General features: G+C 44.7%; 1 protein-coding gene across 6 annotated transcripts in view; it reads left to right on the plus strand.

The window, feature by feature from the left end:
* PTPN13 (protein tyrosine phosphatase non-receptor type 13) overlaps positions 1-22,554 on the plus strand; it is a 159,397-nt gene that overhangs the window by 132,717 nt on the left and 4,126 nt on the right. For 5 of the 6 annotated variants that reach the window (XM_077933806.1, XM_077933803.1, XM_077933805.1 and 2 more), the window contains 18 exons: positions 569-783; positions 876-974; positions 2,126-2,490; positions 3,654-3,828; positions 4,845-5,003; positions 6,756-6,927; positions 7,024-7,234; positions 8,383-8,453; positions 9,102-9,163; positions 10,163-10,274; positions 10,899-11,033; positions 12,740-12,819; positions 13,353-13,408; positions 14,607-14,710; positions 16,751-16,899; positions 17,738-17,828; positions 19,236-19,573; positions 20,018-20,233. In XM_077933806.1, coding sequence (XP_077789932.1) covers positions 569-783; positions 876-974; positions 2,126-2,490; positions 3,654-3,828; positions 4,845-5,003; positions 6,756-6,927; positions 7,024-7,234; positions 8,383-8,453; positions 9,102-9,163; positions 10,163-10,274; positions 10,899-11,033; positions 12,740-12,819; positions 13,353-13,408; positions 14,607-14,710; positions 16,751-16,899; positions 17,738-17,828; positions 19,236-19,573; positions 20,018-20,233 — 2,810 coding nt within the window. The remainder of the gene's footprint in view (positions 1-568; positions 784-875; positions 975-2,125; positions 2,491-3,653; positions 3,829-4,844; positions 5,004-6,755; positions 6,928-7,023; positions 7,235-8,382; positions 8,454-9,101; positions 9,164-10,162; positions 10,275-10,898; positions 11,034-12,739; positions 12,820-13,352; positions 13,409-14,606; positions 14,711-16,750; positions 16,900-17,737; positions 17,829-19,235; positions 19,574-20,017; positions 20,234-22,554) is intronic. The other variant, XM_077933804.1, reaches the window with a different exon arrangement.

Consider the following 22,554-nt stretch of genomic DNA (forward strand, 5'->3'; position numbering starts at 1 on the left):
ACCCTCCATTCTGCACTCTTCCACATGGCGTCCATACCTATGTTTAAAGCACTATGGTACCACTTCAACAGTCATAGCTTGCCCCCAGGGAATCTTGGGAAGCTACAATTCCCAGAGCGGTTTTGCAGTCAACCCCTCCTTCCAGAAAATTCTTGGAATTGCAGCTCTGTGAAGGTAATAATGGTCTAACAACTCTTGGCATCCTTAATAAACTTCAGTTCCCAAGATTCTTTGGGTGAACCCATGGCTGTTAAAGTGGTATCACAGTGGTTTAAATGAATGGTGTGGAAGTAGCCTTGTCTAGTTAATTTCTGGAGTACTGGCTGCTTTCGCTTGATGGACAACTTGTCCCAAGTTTCTAACGAGTGGTATAAAAATGTTCTGTTCTCATACTTCTGCAGCAACCAGAGCATCTTAGGCTGCGTGAGTATCGATTTTTCTGCTTTCCTTTTGCTGTGGATGTGTACTTATGCATCTTGGTGCCTGAGGAGAGTGTTTGAAGCATGACCTGCGAGTGAGATCAAGCGTCTTCACGTGCCGCAATGACATTTGCCTTTCTTTTCTGCAGACAACACGTTTGAGGTGAAGCTGGTGAAAAACAGCTCGGGCCTAGGCTTCAGTTTCTGTCGAGAGGACAGCGTTTCTCCAGAGCAGCCAGGTTCCAGCATAGTCAGGGTTAAAAAGCTCTTCCCAGGGCAACCGGCTGCAGAAAGCGGACAGATCGAGGTTGGGGACGTCATCCTGAAAGTGAACGGAGCGTCTCTAAAAGGACTGTCCCAACAGGTCAGCACCTCTTTCTGTTGGCTTGTTTCAGTTGTAGACACACCTTCCTGTTCAGCGATTGTGCCTGATTTTTGAATCTCTTCTACATCTAGGAGGTTATTTCAGCTCTTAGGGGAACATCTCCCGAAGTCACCCTTCTCCTCTGCAGGCCACTTCCTGGGATACTGCCCGAAATTGACCCTTCCCTGCTGGTAAGAATGCTAGTACATTGGGTGTTATGAGTGACTTTTTATGAAAAGGTGCATCAAAGATTCCATTACAGTGGTACCTCGGGTTACATACGCTTCAGGTTACATACGCTTCAGGTTACTGACTCCGCTAACCCAGAAATATTACCTCGGGTTAAGAACTTTGCTTCAGGATAAGAACAGAAATTGGGTTCCGGTGGCACAGCAGCAGCAGGAGGCCCCATTAGCTAAAGTGGTGCTTCAGGTTAAGAACAGTTTCAGGTTAAGTACGGACCTCTGGAATGAATTAAGTATGTAACCAGAGGTACCACTGTAGTATTATTATTATTATTATTATTATTATTATTATTATTATTATTATTATTAATTTGCATACCGTCCTTCATCCGTAGCTTTCAGGGCGGTTTCCAACATAAAATTACAATATAAAAAACACAAAATATAGAACAAAAACAATAACAGACCAATAATCCCCTCCTCCTGCAATCACATTTAAAAGGGTATAGGGCAGGCATGTCCAAAGTCCATTTTGGGGGCCCAATCCTGCCCGTCAGTCAGTTTAATCCGGCCCCTGTGGCAGTTTAACAACTTCAATCCTAAAAAAAGCTCAGCAACTTCAATCCTAAAAAATGGTTAACAACTTTGGTCAGCCCCCACGGCCCTTCATTTCATCAAATCTGGCCCTCTTTGAAAAAATTTTGGACACCACTGGTATAGCGTGATAATCAGCCCAAGGCCTGGTTGAAGAGGAACATTTTTGCCTAAAGATGTATAACGAAGGCACCAGCCGAATCACCCTGGGGAGAGCATTACTCAAACGGGGAGCCACTGCAGAAAAGGCCTGTTCTTGTGTTGCCATGAGACCTCCATGAGACCTCTCATGGAAGAGCCACTAGAAGAAGGGCCTTGGATGATGATCGCAAAGTCTGGGTTGGTTCATATGGGGAGAGGCATTCCTTTTAAGCTTCACCCAAACAAAAAGTGTGTTTTTACTAATCTGGTGTAGGAGTCTAATAGCCTCCAAAGTACTTTATGCAAACAATGAAAACCTGGATGGGTCACTGTCACACATGACAGTGACACCCGCTCTCTGAAACCGCAGCCGACATGCTTGGTCCTGTTTCTGCCATACTTTCTTCTCCTTTTTCCTCCAGACTCCTATCCATTCCCCTCAGCAGATTTTCCCTGATGTCAGCAAAGGCAACCCTCAGCAACCTAACGGGGAGCAAGACGACAGCTCTGACGAAAACGAAGCCACGGACAAGGGCAGGAAGCGGATCAAGTCCCCCTCTCGAAGGGACAGCTACAGCGACAGCAGCGGGAGCGGAGGGGAGGAGCTTCCTGCGAAGGCGGCCCAGATAGCGAGCACAAAGTGGAGCTCCGCCCTATACCAAAACCCCAACAAATCGGCAGCGGAGGCAGCTAGTCCTTATGAAACGCCCTGCAGCCAAGAAGAAACTATTCGCACCATATATTGTGCTCCGCATGAGACACCAGGGAAACCAGAAACTGAGAACAGGCATGTGCTGTTGGCTCGTTTCGTTAAATTAATTTAGTCATATAGTTTGGTTTTTAACATAAGTTGTGAGTCCTGCTAGACTCGAAGGGGGAAACCATGTTTGCTGTGCACCTAACATTCCCCATTCATGTCTAAAATGGGGTTTGAGGTGGAGTCCTAATTTTTGCATCTGTTTCAGTTGAGGGTGGGGTTGTAGTTGCAGCAAGAGAGCAACAAATTCCTCTCTGTCCTCCAAGCCCTGTTCTGATAACTGAAAAGGGACTGACTTAAGAGAAAAATACCTGGGCCGATTAACTGCAGAGAGGTAACTCTAGGGTAGGGAGGGAAGGGAAATTTGACTCCTTTTGCATCTGAAGGCGAGCTTACTAATTCATGCTTTCCAAAACAACACACAAACCAAAACACGGTCACCTTTCAAAATTCGTACCTCTGAATTTTGCAATTTTGCAATGTCTCCAAAAGTACATATACTGACATACACAAATGCATTGCATGAGGGGGATTTGGTTTGCAAGAATGTGTGCATTAGGTAAAATTGTGTATAGAGAAGTGTGTAATTTAGGGGTTATTTTCAGGAAAACGCTGGTGAATTTTCACAAGGACTGTTAAAAAATAAATTTGCAAACTGAAGTGGAAGTATGGAGAGCTGAACATAAGACTGGAAAAGCTAGAAACTGAGAGAAACCAAAACTGACATATTCACCAAACCCTAGCCTTGAGGGTTCAGCTCCCTTCACCCACACACCACTTTTGATTGAAAAATAATGTCCCAGTTCTGCTTTTCATTCAGAGCACTGACTTTCCATGCAGAGGGTCCTGAGTTCAATCCCTGCTATCTCTAGGTATGGCTGGGAGAGACCCCTGCCCAGTCAATGCAGACAGCACTGTGCTAAATGGATAATGGTCTGACTCCTACATTTCCATGTAGGTGAACAGGGCAAACACATGACTACAATGTGGCTACCTCCATCTCCTCTGCTTTGGCCATGTGAATGGTCTTTTAAAACAGTGAACTGCCCTGAGGATCCCATTTCAGAATCAAGAGATGGGTTAAAAATATAATCAATAAATTGCCACCTTTGCAATTTCAACCCTCCTCCAGAGGCACTGGAGCCAACCTAAATTTTTATTCCTTTCCTCGTCTTCTTTTCCTTTTCCTTTAGTAACCCACCGTCTCTTCTCCCAATGGATTTGCCGCCAATATCAAGATGTCGAACCTTCACATCTGGTTCAGCGGACGAGAAATACAGCTGCTCCGTCTCTGAGCTCGTGGCAGCGCCAGGAGGCCTTGCGTCGCTTTTGAGCCAGCTTGAAAAACACGCTGATGAATATGAACCAGTAATGTCCTACTTTTCCTTCTCAGTAGTTGGAGGGAGGGTTGCGCGGTTTTTTAGGTTTGTGCAAACACGGCAAAACGCTACAGTTTACCCAGTTGCAGCCCAGTGGACTTTTGTGCCGTCTGTGCCAATTTGCAGATCAGAAATCTACCCTACTTCGTTCTGTGTGGACCGTACCATGTTGTTTTATTTTTATTGAGATACTCTGCTGCTGCTCTGGTCAGTTGGGACCTCCCCTACCCCCTCACAGATGCTTTTAGGTAAAAGTGAAAACACTGGGTGATCCGAACAGGGATGTTTCCTTGCCTGTTGGATCTAATTTTCATATTTAAAAAGAAATGTCTGCAAGTAGATTTCAAATGGGCTCCAGGTACAAACTGCAGAAGCTATTTTTAGTGCATCCGCTTAGAAACTGCCCAAAAGACACCTGTGACCTGCATACCTGACCTCAATTATCTCCTCCTTTGTGTCATGCTATCTTGAACTATCCTTGTGTATTGGGGACGAGTGGATCAGTCTATTTCTGTCCCATGTCAGTTTTGCACATGTTCATTCATAGATCTTCTCCATCCTGTTTCCACACATTAATCTGCAATTTTTTAAAGAATCCAAACAGAAACCCATATTTAAAAATATTGGTTGGTTTTCACAATACATGACTAAGTTAGAGCCATTTGTTTCAGTGGGTATTCTCTGATTAAAGACTAATACCATCCAGTTTGTCTCAATTTGCATATTTCTAAACATGCTTTATGCTTAAAATATACTGTTTTTAAAACATGGCAGAACATTTTTGAGCCAACAACTGTGTTGCAAAATTCAGAGGAAAATCCAAGGGAGAGTTATGTTCTGATCTGCATGTTAGTCCAGGAGGTGCAAATTGGTTTGTTCACAGAAATTGCATACCTCAAATACCGCCACATAGATAGATAACACATACAGATCTATGTAGCTGTGTATGTGTATTGTGTTGCTAGTTCTCAGTCTGATACGTGCTGAAAATGTGCTTCCTTCCAGGAGGTGGAGCTCCATGTTGTCCTGACTAAATCAGAGAAGGGTAGCCTTGGTTTCACTGTGACCAAAGGCAATGATAACGTTGGCTGTTACATCCATGACGTCGTTCAAGACCCTGCCAAAAGTGATGGGAGGTTACAACCCGGAGATCGACTGATCAAGGTGAGTTGGAATGAAGCAGAAGAAAAAGGACCGCTTGGTTTGTTTCCTGTTATGTTGCAAAACAAATCCACAAAGGGTCCAGAGGGTGGCAACACGAGAACAGTGGCTCTCCATTTATGGAATACTCTCCCCAGGGAGACTCACCTGGCGCCTTCATTACATATCTTTAGGTGCCAGGCAAAAGCATTCCCCTTGTTATTATGCTCTGTGTCTTGGAAGGGCATGGGACGCAGGTGGCGCTGTGGGTTAAACCACAGAGCCTAGGACTTGCCGATCAGAAGGTCAGCGGTTCGAATCCCCGCGACGGGGTGAGCTCCCGTTGCTCGGTCCCTGCTCCTGCCAACCTAGCAGTTTGAAAGCACGTCAAAGTGCAAGTAGATAAATAGGTACCACTCCGGTGGGAAGGTAAACGGCGTTTCCGTGCACTGCTCTGGTTCACCAGAAACGGCTTAGTCATGCTGGCCACATGACCCAGAAGCTGTACGCCAGCTCCCTTGGCCAATAAAGCGAGATGAGTGCTACAACCCCAGAGTCGTCCGCGACTGGACCTAATGGTCAGGGGTCCCTTTAACTTTTATCTTTGAAGGGCAGTATATAAATTGAATAAATAATTAAAATTAAAAGATAAAATTTGGGGGAAAGGCAAAACAGCAGCACTGAGGCTGCAGCAGACTAAAGATGTTTGCAGTGGGCTAAAGGATTTGCAGTGGCCGTGCATATAGCCTGGTCTGCTGGAGAGACATCTCAAACCTAAAGGTTTCCACGATAGCCTTGTTAGTTTATATTTAGCTACAGTGGCTGTCAGTGCAAGAACAGTTTACTTAACGATAGCTTGTGACAGCCGCATTGGTTGTACACATCCTTTCTACGGGCACATCGCTGGTTCCTTTCAGAAGTATTATTCCAACAAGCATTTAGACTTTCTCAAGGTGATTTGCCTCTATGCATTTTTGATGTTATCCTTCTGAGTGCTTGCTTTGATGTTGGTTTTTATTATGTATTATTTGGTGCTGTTACATACTATTTAGTGCTGTGCATCTCTTCTCTAATTTTGCTTCTTGCAAGTTCCTTTGAATGTGTTTCATGAGGGAAAAATGGGATATAAATTAACTGATTTTCACCGAGAAGATGCTAGTATCCTAATTCAAACTGTTTGTAGTTCCCTCTTCCAATCTTCAGTTTTTGTATCTTGCGCTGTGTGTGTGTGTGTGTGTGTGTGTGTGTGTGTGTGTGTCTCATTACCTCACCTGAAGGGGTCCTTGTGCAAATCCCATGTGTTTTTGTAAACAGCTTTAAATCTACAATCAAGTGGTATATAAAATTTGTGAAATAAGTAAATAAATAAAATGTCTGCCCCCTCTCCCCCCCCTTCCTCAATCACCATGACAGGCATCTGAAGAAGTGTGCATGCACATGAAAGCTTATACCAAGAACAAATTTAGTTGGTCTTTAAGGTGCTACTGGACAATTTTTTTATATATTTCAACCATGCCAGGCATTCATAATAATAATAATAATAATTTATTATTTATACCCCGCCCATCTGGCTGGGTTTCCCCAGCCACTCTGGGCGGCTTCCAACTGAATATTAAAAACAATACAGCATCAAACATTAAAAACTTCCCTAAACAGTTGTCTTTTAAAAGTAAAATAATAGTGTCAGACAATCATTTCACTGTCTGGAAATGCTGCTTAGGTTGTTTAAATCATTGCCACCTCTCACATCTCTCTCTTTGATATTCATCTTCACAGGTTAATGATACAGATGTCACTAACATGAGCCACACAGATGCTGTCAGTTTCCTCCGAGCTGCTCCAAAGACAGTCAGGCTGGTGCTTGGGCGTGTTTTGGAGTCGCCCAAGTTTCCCATGCTGCCACAGCTACTGCCTGACATTCACTTGACATGCCATAAAGAAGAACTGGGTAATCCAAACTTTCGTGGCATCTGCCCATCCATCCTCTTTCGTTTGCAAAAAGCAAAATATGTATGGTGCTATTTCTTCTCCTTTTCCCTTCCAGGCATCTCCCTTGCAGGTGGTCACGACAGCCTTTATCAAGTGTTATACATTAGCGATATCGCTCCAAAATCTGCCGCAGCCGTAGAAGGGACTCTTCGTGCCTTGGATGTCATCCATTACATTAATGGGATCAGCACCCAGGGCATGACTTTGAAAGAAGCAAAGAGGACGCTGGAGATGTCGCTTCCAACAGTGGTGTTGAAAGGAACAAGGTACTTCTTAGGAATGGCTAAATGCTGTACTATTTATTTTCTTTATTCCTGCCTTCCTTCCATGATGCAGCTGAAGGTGGCCTACATGCAGTCTTCCATCCAGGCACCTGACAAGAGCCCGGTCGGCTTAATTTCAGTAATGTACTGTAGATTCTGGCGTATTAGGCAACTGGGCATATAAGACGACTTATACACCCAGTCTTATACGTGGCAGCTTCGCTGGGCAGTGGCAGTAGGCGGCGGGCTCCGCGCCGGGCGGAAGATGCCTGTCAAAGCTGCCCAGCGATGCTAAGCCAGCTTCACTGGGCGGCTTCCTCCCGGCGCAGAGCGGAGCCGGCCACCCACTGCCGCTGCCCAGCGAACCCATACCAGGCGTATAAGACGACCCCCGACTTTTTTTTAAAAAAATAGAAGTTTTTATTAATTTTCAATACAATATACATATAATACCATATCTAAAGTTTATCACAAATTATATATTATGGACTTCCTTCAGCTTATCTGCCAATCATCCGTAATTAAATTTTAGTTACGCATTTCCTAAATTTAATACTGCCTTTTTATATACCTTCCCAATCTTATTTTCTTTTTTACAATACTCCTCAACCTTTCACAGAGCTTCTTGAAATCCCACAAATGTTGTTTGTTCATCACATCTATTTTTCAGATACTCTACAAATTTTCCCCAGTCCTCGATGAACTTATGGTCTCGTTGATATCTAATCTTCCCAGTTAATCTGTAGGATTTTCCGGTGTTAAAAAGTCTTCTTATACGCCGGAATCTATGGTACATATATTTTGAGCTCAGATTAAGACATGCTGAGGCCTTAAACTGTGTCATGTTTCAGAGGCCCCATAACACAATGTCCCTTTTTTGTAGTGCTAAGAGAAAAGGGTAACGAAAATAAGAATAACCAAGTTTCATATTTGCATATGTACCAGAACATAGGCAAGAATGCAACTAAAAGCGAACAATCAAATTAAAGCATGTATATTGACAGTTTTGGTCACTCCAGCACAGAGATCACATGTGATCTCTTTCCAGTTAATAATGTGGTGAAGAATTGCACGTCTTGACTACAGACAGATTTCAGGTATATTTTGAACCGTTTGTACAAACTGTGCTTAAGAGTTTCTTATTTTCTCAGGGATGGCCATCCAGTGTTTCCAAGGTCCAAAGGCCCCGATAACTCAAGTCCAAGGTCAATAAAGCATAATGGTAAGGGCATAAGTGTATACAAGTTTTACAAGCTGATTTCCTATTGTGCTGTACATAGTTTCTCAAAAGTGGCAACAAGAGAATGGGCCTTTTCTGTGGTGGCTCCCTTGATTGTGGAATGCTCTGCTCAAAGAGGTTCACCTAGCGCCATCATTACGTGTCTTTAGGCGCCAGGTAAAAACATTCCTCTTTACCCAAGCCTATGGTTATTAAATAGTCTATGACTTGTGAAAATGCGGGGGAGAAGAGTGTTATTATGATGACTATTTTATTGCTAGGCTGTCCATCAGTTTGCTTTCTATTTTTATTATGTTTTTATCATTGATGCTCTGTAATGCGTTTTTAATGATGTACACCGACCACTGGGATCTTCTGATAAAGGGTGGTATTAAAATTGAAATAATAATAATGATGATGATGATGATGATGATGATGATGATGATGATGATGATAATAATAATAATAATAATAATAATAATAATAATAATAATAAAAAAAAAATAGCAACAACAGCAACATCCTCAAAATTACATTTAAGAAAGATAAATAACTTTTAATCGCAAGATGGCTAAATTTCAAGTTATAATTTGAAACCTATTAGTTTGTTGGAAAATAACAAATCATGCAATTTCTACACTCTTCTCATAGGTCATTTACTTGGAGACCCCTATGGCAAAGCAGAAATAGGACCTGAGGCATATGCACCGAAAGTAAGTAACTGAGAACAGTTACTCTCTCCCCTTGTTGCTGCAGCAGGAGGAATTGTGCCGCACAATGAAATGTTTGTGTTTTAAAGGGGAACAGCTTTGCGCAGGGCAAATTTACATCAGTGGTGATCTTGGCTGTTCACATGGTCTTCATCTTGTCAATAGCTGGAGCTGGATCCAGCAGATTTCCTTCCTTTTGAAGGAAGGGGATTCTTCTGGCAGATGAAATCTGTTTCTGACAGAGGAAATTCCTTCTGCCAGTGGGAGAAAACCTTCCCACCCAGCATTTTTAACTGTTCATTTATTAATAAATATTAAATACCCAGTATTTAAGCAGAAGTAGACATGAATCAGATAATGCCATTTACTGGATTTAAAAAAATTATTAGATTAGTCAAGTTTTGAAGTGTCTGGAAAAGTTTATTTAAAATTTGCATGTTTGATGATATCAGACTAGCCTCCTTCCTCTGTCTTTCTGTAAGCAGAGTCAATCAATTGTTTAGCGTTACCTAAAAGTGCAGCTTCCCTCATTTCCTTGAACTGTCCCTGCTTTTGAATTCAGAGAGAAACCATAGTCGACTCTTAGGCCTGAACTAGGCAGGTTTTGCCTGCAAACCAGAACTGGAAACCACTATCAAACCATGGTTCCCAATTCTGGTTTGTGGATATAGGCTATGGTTTGTACGAACCACAGTTTGCCTAGTTCACATGTTAATAGCAAACCATTTTTAATTGGTCAGTCAGCAAGTCAGGGTGGGAAATGGCACATGTGATTGGAGAAAGGTTGCTTCATGTAATGCCAAACCATGGTTTGGCGCTGTCTGAACCATGTCATACCTAGTTAGACGATGACAGGGGTTGAATTTTGGGCCTTCTGTGAGCTACGCATGTGCTCCAGCAGCGAGCTGCATACTTCCCTGAATCGTGGGGCCAAAACACCTAAACCCATATTGCCAGCAGTGCTGAAAGAGAAAACTGATTTATGATTCTTGGTTTTGTTAGGTTAATGGTGAAATGAACAACAGCCACTATCCAAAAGGGCCAGGGAATGTCACCGTATCTAAAGACGTTAGTAGTCAGGCCTCTGATTTTTCCAGCTACAGTAACAACTCAGGTAAGGATGACAGAGTGGGACGATTCTGTATCTCTCTTACAAAAGCTTTTAGGAGTGCTCTGAAACAGTAAAATGAATGAGGGTGCTGTGCCTAAGTTGTATTGTCCGGCTTCAGTATAATGTTCTTGAACAATAATGTTGTTAGAACTGTATATTTATTTGGATGCTATTCAACCAAGTCTTATTTAGCATTGACCCGTTGAACTTAATCAGTATGGCTAAGTTAGGTCCATGATTTTCAAAGTGCTGTGGTGTTTTGCTGTGAACAGGCCTCTTCCTCAAGCAGCTTTCAATATAGATTTCCAGATTACACCAGAGGAAGGGTGTGAGAAACATGGAGAAACAGAGACAAGGGTAAATTAGATGAACGCAAGCAATGGTAGCTGAGTAAACTTGCGTAGATCGCACAGTCCTATAATGATTTCCTTCTTTTCCAAGGAAGGGGAGGGGAGATTGAGTCTGCTTGCTTCTTTTTCAAGGATTACCTAGCACTGAGAAACAAAGAAGAGATTATCTAAAAATTGTATTGCCTTTCAGCAAGGGGAGCGGGGCTTTGCAACTCCACATGTTCCTCATTTTCTTCTCCCTGGCAGCAACAGCTAAGTGACATTGTTTTATTTAAAGCAGAGGTGCAAGACGATGATTCTTATGATGTGGATGATCACAACGAAGTCATTCAGTACCTTTTAGATGTCGTAGATGAAGAAGCCCAGAACCTGCTAAACCGTAGTAACGCCGCATCTGGGAACCACCTGCCAGGTACAGTCAAGTAAGCCATCGGTGAAAAAAATCCCACTAATAAGAGACCGTTCCAGAGTTGATGTACTTCACAAGATTGAATTTTATTAGGCCTGCAACACATTTCTTATTAGGTCGTCGCTATCTGTGATGCAAATACCTTGTTAGTGCTAATTCGGTCTGCACGCTCATTAACTTCCAGGGAAGCTTTCTCAGCCAGAAGTTGCTGATAAGCATTGCTTAACCGTTGGCAAAATCGTTGATCTTTAACAGTTGCAGAGTTCTGTCTGATGTAGTTTCAGGCTCAAAGCTGGAGGCTCCCATTTCAGTGTATCTTGGAAAACAAACACCTGTGTGTTGTGTATTTGAAATGTTTGTGTGAGTCTTGCTAAACCGCAAAAAAAATTTCCTTGAGAGAAGGGGCTTTTTGGTGGTGGTGCCTCAGTTGAGATGATGTGTCATGGACTGGCTGGATGCCAGTCATGGACTGGTGGGAGACACCAGCTGGGGAACCCCCAAGGAAACCCCCAGGGGAAGAAGGCTCGGAGCCAGGGGATTGGTGGTGGGACAATGATGAATGGTCTGAGGGAGAAGAGGGAGCAGGCTGGAAGGAAGAGGTTGTGGCGATCACACAGGGTCCCCGGACATTTCACTGTCTATTGATCCCTGTGCCACCACTTTATTTCTTGCTGCCACCACCCAGGCCCTACCTGGTACAATACTGAGTCCAGTCAGGGTTAAATTGGAACATAAACTTTTGTTTATTTATTGCAGTTTAACAAGCGTGTGGTTTCATAAATGGTATCTGTCAATTACAGTCATGGGGTGCCTATCCAGACCTATAACTTCCGTTACCTGCTCTCACTCACTAAACCACCTCTCAGATATTTACTTGTCTGCCTAGCCCCTAACTGTTCCTAACTCAGCTTATTTCGCTACACTAACTCCACCTACCCACAGACTCTATCCCAATTCACTCCCATTCCAACCAACCACCCAACTCCCAGCGAACTCCTCCCTTCGCCCCTCCCAGAGCTGGTTTTATAGTCCCTCTGACTCCACCCCCCTGGGTTCTGATTGGGTAACCTGTTTAACTATTTCACCTCCAGCACTCTCATATGTTAACGTCACATAGGTGTCTGAGTGCTCGTGTGTGTGTGTGTGTGTGTGTGTGTGTGTGCGCGCGCGCACGCGCTCAGGCCAACATCTGGTGACAGCAAACAAGCAGAAAAACTAACGAAGCATAATGAAAGTATAAAAGGCTCAGAAATAGGAAAGTCAGAAATAGATCCCTTCAGCAAAGTTGGTAGCTTATTTCCCTTCAAACGATTTGCTGAAGAAATAAGTGGTTCCTTTAGTGTCTGTGTTTCAGCTGCTGATAGTTGTTTCTTACCCTTAATTATTGTGCTTGGCAATACTATTCGGATAGCTAAGCATTTAAGGAGCAGCAGCTGGACCTTTTCCAAGTTAGCCCCATGGATGTAGTAAGGAATTCTTCTTTTTTTCTGGCAGGTCTCCTGTGTCTTTTATTAGTTGTGTGGCAGGCAGATGTTCAACAGGGGGAAATCTCCAGCAGCCCCCTCCCCTCCCCCACAGCCCTAGCCTTCATGAGCTTTTGTTAAATAGTGGCACATGCTTGCATTTAGTGAGTGATTAAAGCCTATCAGCCCTGATCATTTGTGTGGGTTTTTTCTTATTTTTTTAACGCCATGTTTCTCTCCCTGTAGAGGCAAATGGGAAACTTGCAGAAGAGAAATCAGAAGACACAGACTGTGATGGGTCATCGTTGCCTGACGATTTCCCAGAGGTAAAATAAATATGGTAGCAGGATTTTTTTTATTAAAAAATTGCACTGGTTTTATATGTGGAATTGTTGCATATATGCAGCTATTTTTAATAATTTTCACTTTTTTATTTTTGCTTTGTCTGTAACTGTTTTATTTGTTTTCATAATTGTATATTTTACCTCCCCCCGGGACCTTATGGTAAAGGGCAGCTTAAAAAAGAAAATATAAATGATTAAAATTGTGAAACCTAATCTGCTGATATGTGATTGAAAGCCATCCAAAATATTGACTGTATGGCAATTGGCATAGTGTTTTTAAGTATTATAGAAACTATCAGCATCTTTGGCTGGTGTTGTGGTTGTCAGCACAAAATGGTGGCTGTAGGCAGCAAAAAGAAAGAGGTGACACTATTCTATATTCTCCCATCGAAAAGAAAAGAACGGAATAGAATAAGGCACAGAATTTTTTACATAAAAGTTTTCTACCTTGCTAGTTCCCCGCTATGTAATTATAATTTGTTTTACAAATGGTCTTGTTCTGTTTCTCTCCTTAGCCACCCCAAATAAATGGCTGTGAAGAGTATTGTAATAACAAAAGGATTTCTGAAAGGTGAGGTTTTTAAAAAAAATGGAGATATACACAAGGCCAGTCCTCCTTAATTTGGCTCATATTTACTGGTTTTGACAGCTCAAAAACTTGAAATAAAAATACTGTGTGATAATATTGTCTTATCCACACTTAGCGATATACTTGAAAAGGGTGTTTCTTGCTGTTGCATGGAGCCCAACAGCTTGGGCTCCATCTGCACTGTGCTTTTAAAGCAGCATCATACCACTTTATAAACAGGCATGGCATCCCCCAAAGGCTCATGGGAACTGTAGTTAGTTAAGGTTTCTGAAAGGTGTTAGGTAAAGGTAAAGGGACCCCTGACCCTTAGGTCCATTTGTGGCCAACTCTGGGGTTGCGGCGCTCATCTCACTTTATTGGCTGAGGGAGCTGGCCTACAGCTTCCGGGTCATGTAGCCAGCATAAGCCACTTCTGGTGAACCAGAGCAGCGCACAGAAACACTGTTTACCTTCCCGCTGGAGCGGTGCCTATTTATCTACTTGCACTTCGATGTGCTTTCGAACTGCTAGGTTGGCAGGAGCAGGGACTGAGCAACAGGAGCTCACCCCATCGCGGGGATTCAAACCGCCGACCTTCTAATCGACAAGTCTTAGGCTCTGTGGTTTAACCCACAGCGCCACCCTTTTTCTGAAAGGTGTTAGGAGAACCCTATTCCTCTCACAGAGCTACAGTTCTCAGAGTGGTTTAATGATCAGTTCCTCTCCCCAGGAAACTCTGGAAATTTTAGCACTGTGTGGGGGTAGACAGGTCTTCTAACAACTCTCAGAAGAAGCCTTAACAAGCTGCAGTTCCCAGAATTTTGTGCGGGAAGCCACCCAGTGTATAGTGCGGGTGGGGCCGGGTATAATGGGCACATGTTTCCATGTTCCATTCCATATTTCATGTGGCATGCCGTGAAGGGTCAGGCTTCCTTTGCCGTCTGCAGATTATGCTTCGTTTTCTGTGCCCTCGTAGAATGTCGAATAAGATGGCCATAAAAACACAAATGGAAACTACCTTCCTCACATGAATCATACTAAGAATTGGCACATATAATCTAATTAAGTTGGTAATTCCTACTTTCATTTGAACTTCCGTTGCCTGGAACGTTTTGTTTCTGAAGATTATTTTTTGTCCTTTGTGGTGGGGAAATGCGGACGCAGTTTTGGGTCTTTTTAAGGAAACGTTTGTATTTTTAAGATTACCCCAACGACCTCTGGCGGGTCAGGGAGACGACGACGAGATTACCTGGGGAAGTGACGAGTTACCGATTGAATCAATAAACCAGCAGCAGTCTGTTAAAGGTAAGCAACCAAAGAGAGAGGGGCCAATTCACAATACTTTTGGTCTTCTGCAGATTACCTGTTAATTCAGTATTCATTCTGATTTGCTTCCACGTAGTTTATACAGAGGTTAGATTTTGTCCCATCTTTATTGAACAATTGTTCTGACTCTTATACGGGGCGGTTATAGAACAGTGATGTCCTTGCTGAGTGCTTAAGTCTTTCTGTCATTCAGTCATCCCACACTTAGCCTGTCACTTCCCTAACCACAAAGACCTGGCTTTCTTTAAAAAGTGGGTTGTTGTTGTTGTTGTTATTATGATGATTAATTAAATTTGTATACCACACTTCCTCTGAAGATCACAGGGTGGTTCGCAACATAAAAATACAAAATCAGAACATAAAGTACATAATAAAACAAACAAATAACCCGTCCCCCCCTTCCCACAAACACATTTAAAAGGCCATGGAATGTTCAATCAGCAGAAGGCCTAGTTATAGAAAAACATTTTCGCTTGGCGCCCAGAGGTATGTTATGAAGTCAACAGGCGAGCTTCCTTAGGGAGTAAAAGGTAAAGGGATCCCTGACCATTAGGTCCAGTCGTGACCGACTCTGGGGTTGCGGTGCTCATCTCGCTTTATTGGCCGAGGGAGCCAGCGTACAGCTTCCGGGTCATGTGGCCAGCATGACTAAGCCGCATCTGGCGAACCAGAGCAGCAGACGGAAACGCCGTTTACCTTCCCGCCAGAGCGGTACCTATTTATCTACTTGCACTTTGACGTGCTTTTGAACTGCTAGGTTGGCAGGAGCAGGGACCGAGCAACGAGGGTTCACCCTGTGGCAGGGATTCGAACCGCCAACCTTCTGATCAGCAAGTCCTAGGCTCTGTGGTTTAACCCACAGCGCCACCCGCATCCCTTCTTAGGGAGAGCATTCCACAAATAGGGAGCCACCACAGAAAAGGCCCATTCTCGTGTTGACACCCTCCAGACCTCTTGTGGAGGAGGAACACAAAGAAGGGCCTCACATGATGACCACAGGGTCTGGGACGATTCATATGGGGAGAGGCTGTCCTGAGCCAGTTAAGGCTTTATAGGACAAAACTAGCACTTTGAACTGGGCCCAGAAACTGATTGGCAGCCAGTGCAGTAGGCCCGGATTGTGTTACATGCTCAAGACATCTTTCTCCGGAGATCAACCCTGGCTGCTGAATCTCTGTACCTGCTGAAGTTTCCGAACTCTCAAGGCAGCCCAACATATAATATGTTGCAGTTATCTAACTGGTAATCTCCCAGGCCTTTGACTAATTAAACAATCTATAGCCTGTTAAACTGGGAGGGGTTATTGTTTTTGTTTGTTATTATGGTATGTATTTTTGTGTTGTTGTTTTTTGCGAACCGCGCTGTGACCTTCGGATAAAGGGGCAGTATAGAAATTTAATAAATAATAAAAACATTTAAAATACATAGCTACCCCTAAAGAATCCTGGGAACTGCAGCTCACCTCCCACAGCACCCTTCGCAAACACGGTTCTTGGGAACCTTTGGGGTAAGTCATGTGATTTTAAAACACGATGTGCTTGTCTCTTCAAGAACTGCCCCTCAACCTCTCGGCACCAATGTTTGAGCTGTAAGACTATGTCTTACAAACCAATAATCTACCTTGTCTACAAAACACAGCGGATTTGCCTGGCATAAGGGATCTGCATTGTACCCATTTTGCAAGGAACGTTAACAATGCAGATGGTTATTTATTAGTTTCTGTTAAATTTGAGCCGACGTTCACAAAAATCTGAGAAAAGCGCTGTTGGTAGCAACCTTTGAAGCACCAAGCATGGAGGGATAATGAGGAACGGGGGGTTGTTTACCACCCAAGTTATTTACGGGGAGCCTTTACAAAAGCAATAATCATGATATGTTTTCATCAGCCGCTGACAACTTGAAAGTGGCACGTGATGCCATGCAGGCAACTGCTGCTATATTTCATGGGGTGGCAGCATAAGACTGGATTTAGGTGGATTTTTATAGGCGCTCATAAATCCCATCTCCTTCCTGTGCCAGATTGCCCTTTAGTCACCGATGAAGAGCTTGCCGCACTTCCGATCGTCCAAGTCCTTCCTTCGGGCAGATATACAGGCTCCAAATTGAAGTCAACTATCCGGATGCTGCGAGGCCTATTGGAACAAGGCGTCCCTTCAAAGGAGATTGAGGTGAGTGTACACTCTCTTGCGCTGTGGGCACAATCCTAAGAGTTGGAATGGATCCCAAAGGGTTCTCAAGTCCAACCCCCTGCAATGCAAGAATCTCAACTAAAGCATCCATGACAGATGGCCACCCAACCTCTGCTTAGAAACCTCCTGTTCAGGAGAAACCACAACCTCTTTGGGGAGACTATCCCACTGTCAAACAGCTCTTAGCGTCAGAAAGTTCTTCCTGAGGTTTAGGAGGAATCGCCTTCCTTGTAACTTGAAGCCATTGGTTCAGGCTTTCTCCATCTTCCATGTGACAGCCCCTGAGGGACGGCTGTCATGTCTCTTCTCGGAATATGAGAGGAGATAACATGGGAATGTAAACAGGTCTGCGTCACTCACCTCTGATTCTTAGTGGGCATTTCCCCTCCGAAAACTCAGGTCGTTTGTTTTTGTTTTATTCCCCTACATTCTTACATGTTTTCTTACACGCACACCATAAAAACTAATTTGCTTACACATACAGTGGTACCTTGGGTTACATACGCTTCAGGTTACATACGCTTCAGGTTACAGACTCTGTTAACCCAGAAATAGTGCTTCAGCTTAAGCACTTTGCTTCAGGATGAGAACAGAAATCGTGCTCCGGCAGCAGCAGCGGGAGGCCCCATTAGCTAAAGTGGTGCTTCAGGTTAAGAACAGTTTCAGGTTAAGAACGGACCTCCGGATTGAATTAAGTACTTAACCCGAGGTACCACTGTACTTTAAGCCTGGTTCAGTCTGGGTTTTTTTAAAAAAAATAATAATTCATGTACATGTATTGTTAAATGATGTTAGTCAACTACGCGTCTCATTACAGAATCTTCAAGACCTAAAGCCTTTGGATCAGTGTTTGGTGGGCCAAACGAAGGAGAACAGGAAGAAGAATAGATATAAGAACATACTGCCTTGTAAGTCCTGATTTCCAAAAGGCCATTTGTAGTTTAATTTGTCTCTTTATCCTTTCCTGAAGGGTTTCCCTCAGCTTGGTAACTGCGCGTGAATTCTCTGTGCTAGGAGATAATCTGTATTGATTGTGTCGATAGAGGTGCGATGGAGGGTTCCCCAAGGTGGGATTTGGTGAACTGAGGATGAAGGGGAAAGTGGGTGAGTAGGGTGGCTCCTTTGTGGCACATGGGCCTCGGATCAGTGGCAGGCATGCCAAAATGGTTACCCAACCAGTTAAAACATGGTACACCAGTCCTGCATAAGTAGTAGCCCACCTGACACTTGATAAATATCTCATTTCACTTCCTGCTTGGGGTTTGGCACCCTTTCTGTGGGACGTACCAAGGCAGCTACGTGAACGAGAAATATTGCTGCCCTCATTATATCCAGTTTGGCCCTGGGGTGCAAGCACTGCGTGCCTAGTATTAGGTGCTTGGGTGGTAACGGCGTTCTGTTTGACACCGTCAGTGCCAAGTAAACTCTCTTGAGACTGAATCCCATGCAGCCTATTTCCTGAGAGCAGTTAATATGTGCCACTATATTCAGATATATTTAAAAGATCTCACTTGAGACAATGCCCCCTTTAAGAAAAGGACTCCCAAAGAAAACATAAGGCTAGGTCACTGTGACACATGCACAGACTGTACAGCAAATAACTGTACAGTTATTTGTGCGCACCAACCCCTCTCGCTCTCCAAGCTTCAGCGAAAGCCTGCATTCGCCCCATAGGACGCACCCAGATTTCCCCTTCATTTTTGGAGGGGAAAAAGTGTGTCCTATAGGGCGATAAATACGGTAATTATTCTTCCCATGTTTACACCTCCCTCCCCTGTTGTCCCCCCTGCCCCCGTGTCAAATTAAAGATTGTAGACTCTTGCAGACAGAGTCCTATTCTGTTGAACTTCCTAAAACTTCATGCAAATAGATGTCATAAAGGTAAAGGGACCCCTGACCATTAGGTCCAGTCGTGACCGACTCTGGGGTTGCGGCGCTCATCTCGCTTTATTGGCCGAGGGAGCCGGTGTACAGCTTCCGGGTCATGTGGCCAGCATGACTAAGCCGCTTCTGGCAAACCAGAGCAGCGCAAGGAAATGCCATTTACCTTCCCGCCTGAGCAGTACCTGTTTATCTACTTGCACTTTTGACGTACTTTTGAACTGCTAGGTTGGCAGGAGCAGGGACCGAGCAACGGGAGCTCACCCCGTTGCGGGGATTCGAACTATCGACCTTCTGATCGGCAAGTCCTAGGCTCTGTGGTTTAACCCACAGCGCCACCCGCATCCCCTAATAGATGTCATAGCAGCAGCAGTAAGAGAAGCAATGATAAAACACCTTTTAAATTCCTGGTTCTTCTGTTTTTGGAATTGCAGACGACACCACAAGGGTACCCCTGGGGGCCGAAGGTGGCTACATCAATGCCAGTTTTATCCGGATGCTGGTGGGGAGTAAGGAATATGTTTATATTGCTTGCCAAGGACCCCTCCCCACCACAGTGGCGGACTTCTGGCAAATGGCTTGGGAGCAGAACTGCACTCTCGTCGCCATGATGACCCAGGAAGTAGAAGGAGAAAAGGTCAAATGTCAAAGGTACTGGCCCGACGTCCTCGGAAAAACCACGATGATCAGCGATAAGCTCCGTCTCGCTCTGGTGAGGCTGCAGCAGCTTAAAGGCTTCGTCATTCGAGTTATGGAGCTAGAGGATATTCAGGTAAGGGAACAGGGTGTCACACTTTGCAGAATGGCTTTGTGGGAGAGGGGAACTGAGAAGTCAGGGAGTGCGCGAGGTGCAGATTGGCTGTTTCAGTTTTTTCCTAGTATTATTTATTGAACATGTTAGTTGCGTGTTACCCGAAGGTATCCACCGCAAAGAAAACATACATAATACCACAAGGGAAGGGGAATTTAATACATTAATATTCATGTAACATAATGTCCATGGAAAAACAAACAAACAAAAACCCCAGCTGTATAAATAGTAGTGAACAACATTAACAATACTCAAATAGAGGAGGGAGAAACTCTACATGAGATAGCTGCCTGTTGGGTTTTCAAAAAATGGCAGTTTTTTGCATTTGCTTAGAGACTTGTTACTCTTCACAGAAGCCTCAATTCTTTCTCTTTCTGGGGTTTTTTGCTTTAATTTAAAATCTAGACTGGCGAACTCCGGCGTATTTTCCACCTAAACTTTACTGCCTGGCCAGATCATGACACACCTTCTCAGCCAGATGATTTGCTCACCTTCATATCCTACATGAGGCACATCCACAAATCAGGGCCGATCATCACTCATTGCAGCGCAGGCATTGGACGATCAGGGACGCTTATTTGCATAGACGTGGTGTTGGGACTGATCAGCCAGGATCTTGAGGTGAGTGACTATCCATTCTCCTTCCTACAGTTATTTGGCTAGCTTGCTTATTTTGCATCCACCGTTCTTCTAATGCAATGGGTACGAAAGATACAACATCCCCATGGAAAGTAGAGTTTCAGTATCGATATATACTCAGAGAATTCACAGATTAACTACCCTAGGTGGCATTTTCTTCTGAGCTTTTAATGTTCCATTTACATTCGCTGTGGGTTAAACCACAGAGCCTAGGACTTGCCGATCAGAAGGTCGGCAGTTCGAATCCCCGTGATAGGGGGAACTCCTGTTGCTCGGTCTCTGCTCCTGCCATCCTAGCAGTTCGAAAGCACATCAAAGTGCAAGTAGATAAATAGGTACCACTCCGGCAGGAAGGTAAATGGCGTTTCCTTGTGCTGCTCTGGTTCGCCAGAAGCAGCTTAGTCATGCTGGCCACATGACCTGGAAGCTGCACGCCGTACACCGGCTTCCTCGGCCAATAAAGCGAGATGAGCACTGCAACCCCAAAGTCGGCCACGACTGGACCTAATGGTCAGGGGTCCCTTTACACTTTACCTTTAGCTTACTGTTCCGGTCTCTCTGCACTTCTGATGTGTGGAAAATAACCACGTGCATTTGTGTAATATGGTGCCTCACACCCCTGGGCAAGACTAGCTGCATATCCTTAGCAGAATATGTATCTGATTGAACATGTTTTCTCTGGGGTCAGAGTTAGATGTTCAGCAGTGCACCCAGGCCTACTGTCATCTGTCAGGGATGCGGGTGGCACCGTGGTCTAAACCTCTGAGCCTCATGGGCTTGCCGATCAGAAGGTCGGCAGTTCGAATCCCCGTGACGGGGTGAGCTCCCATTGCTCTGTCCCAGCTCCTGCCAACCTAGCAGTTCGAAAGCATGTCAGTGCAAGTAGATAAATAGCTACCGCTGCAGTGGGAAGCTAAACGGCGTTTCCGCACGCTCTGGTTTCTGTCACGGTGTTCCGTTGTGCCAGAAGCAGTTTAGTCATGCTGACCGCATGACCCGGAATACTATCTGCGGACAAACACCGGTTCCCTTGACCTGAAAGCGAGATGAGCGCTGCAATCCCACAGTCGCCTTTGACTGGACTTAACTGTCCAGGGGTCCTTTGTTGTTGTTGTTGTTGTTTAGTCGTTTAGTCGTGTCCGACTCTTCGTGACCCCATGGACCAGAGCACGCCAGGCACCTCTGTCCTCCACTACTTCCCGCAGTTTGGTCAAACTCATGCTGGTAACCTCGAAAACACTATCCAACCATCTCGTCCTCTGTCACCCCCTTCTCCTTGTGCCCTCCATCTTTCCCAGCATGACTTCTGCCAAACATCTGCAAAGAGCAGGGCGAGGGGGCAGCTTACAGTGGAGAAGCAGCAAATGGGAAGAGGGATGCTTAATCATTCCCCCACCTGTAGATGTTCACCTGCAATCACCTGCCCAACCCCGGGGTTACTGGCACATTTCTGCATTATTGAATTGGAAGGCGGCTATTTAGAGTGCCCTGTTCTGGGCCCAAGGAGCAGCACATTGGGGCACATAAAAGCAGGCCAGTTGCCACAGCACCATGGAGAGTTCCAAGTGAGCAGCTTGCTCCAAAAAGGACTGAGGCCTTTGCCTTCAGCCCACCTCTCCTATGTTGGATAACTGCAGACTCTTAAAGGGCCAGCCTTTTGGTTTGAAGGCAGACACTTCCTGTTTGCTCCATAGCCCTCCTGCCTAGCGTATTCCTTGGACCACTCTGCTGGCAAGGCAGTGGGGGGATGCTCTTAGTTCTTCAAGGGATGGTGAGGGTCACGGCTCTGGTTCTATAGACTCTGATGATTTGGAGATCTAACTCAGCAGCCTCCTGCCAGCCCTTGATCACCACTGGCTGCCTCAGAGTCAGAACCCTAATGGAAGTTCTCATTAGGGTCCCTGCAGCCATTGATTCAGTGCTTGGTCACTGTTTAGAGTCTGGGGTCATGGCAAAGAAGGGGTTTCTGTGGAGCTTAAGCATCCACCTGCCACTGCCCTGCTGCAAATCTCCCCCCTCACCCTAGAGCTGTTTTGCAAAGGCCCAGAGCCAAGACTGCTGCTGAACATGTACAGACTGCCTTGGAGACAGAGTTTGTTATTAAACCGCTGTGTGAGTGCCTGGAGCCGGTTGGAGGATGGATGGTGGCTAACAGATTGAGGTTGAATCCTGATAAAGGTACTATTTGGGGGGGACAGGGGGCGGGCAGGTGTGGGCGACTCCCTGGTCCTGAAAGGGGTAACTGTGCCCCTGAAGGACCAGGTGCGCAGCCTGGGAGTCATTCTGGACTCACAGCTGTCCAT

This window comes from Podarcis muralis, chromosome 9 (genome assembly GCF_964188315.1).
Source record: "Podarcis muralis chromosome 9, rPodMur119.hap1.1, whole genome shotgun sequence".
NCBI classification, from domain to species: Eukaryota; Metazoa; Chordata; class Lepidosauria; order Squamata; family Lacertidae; genus Podarcis; species Podarcis muralis.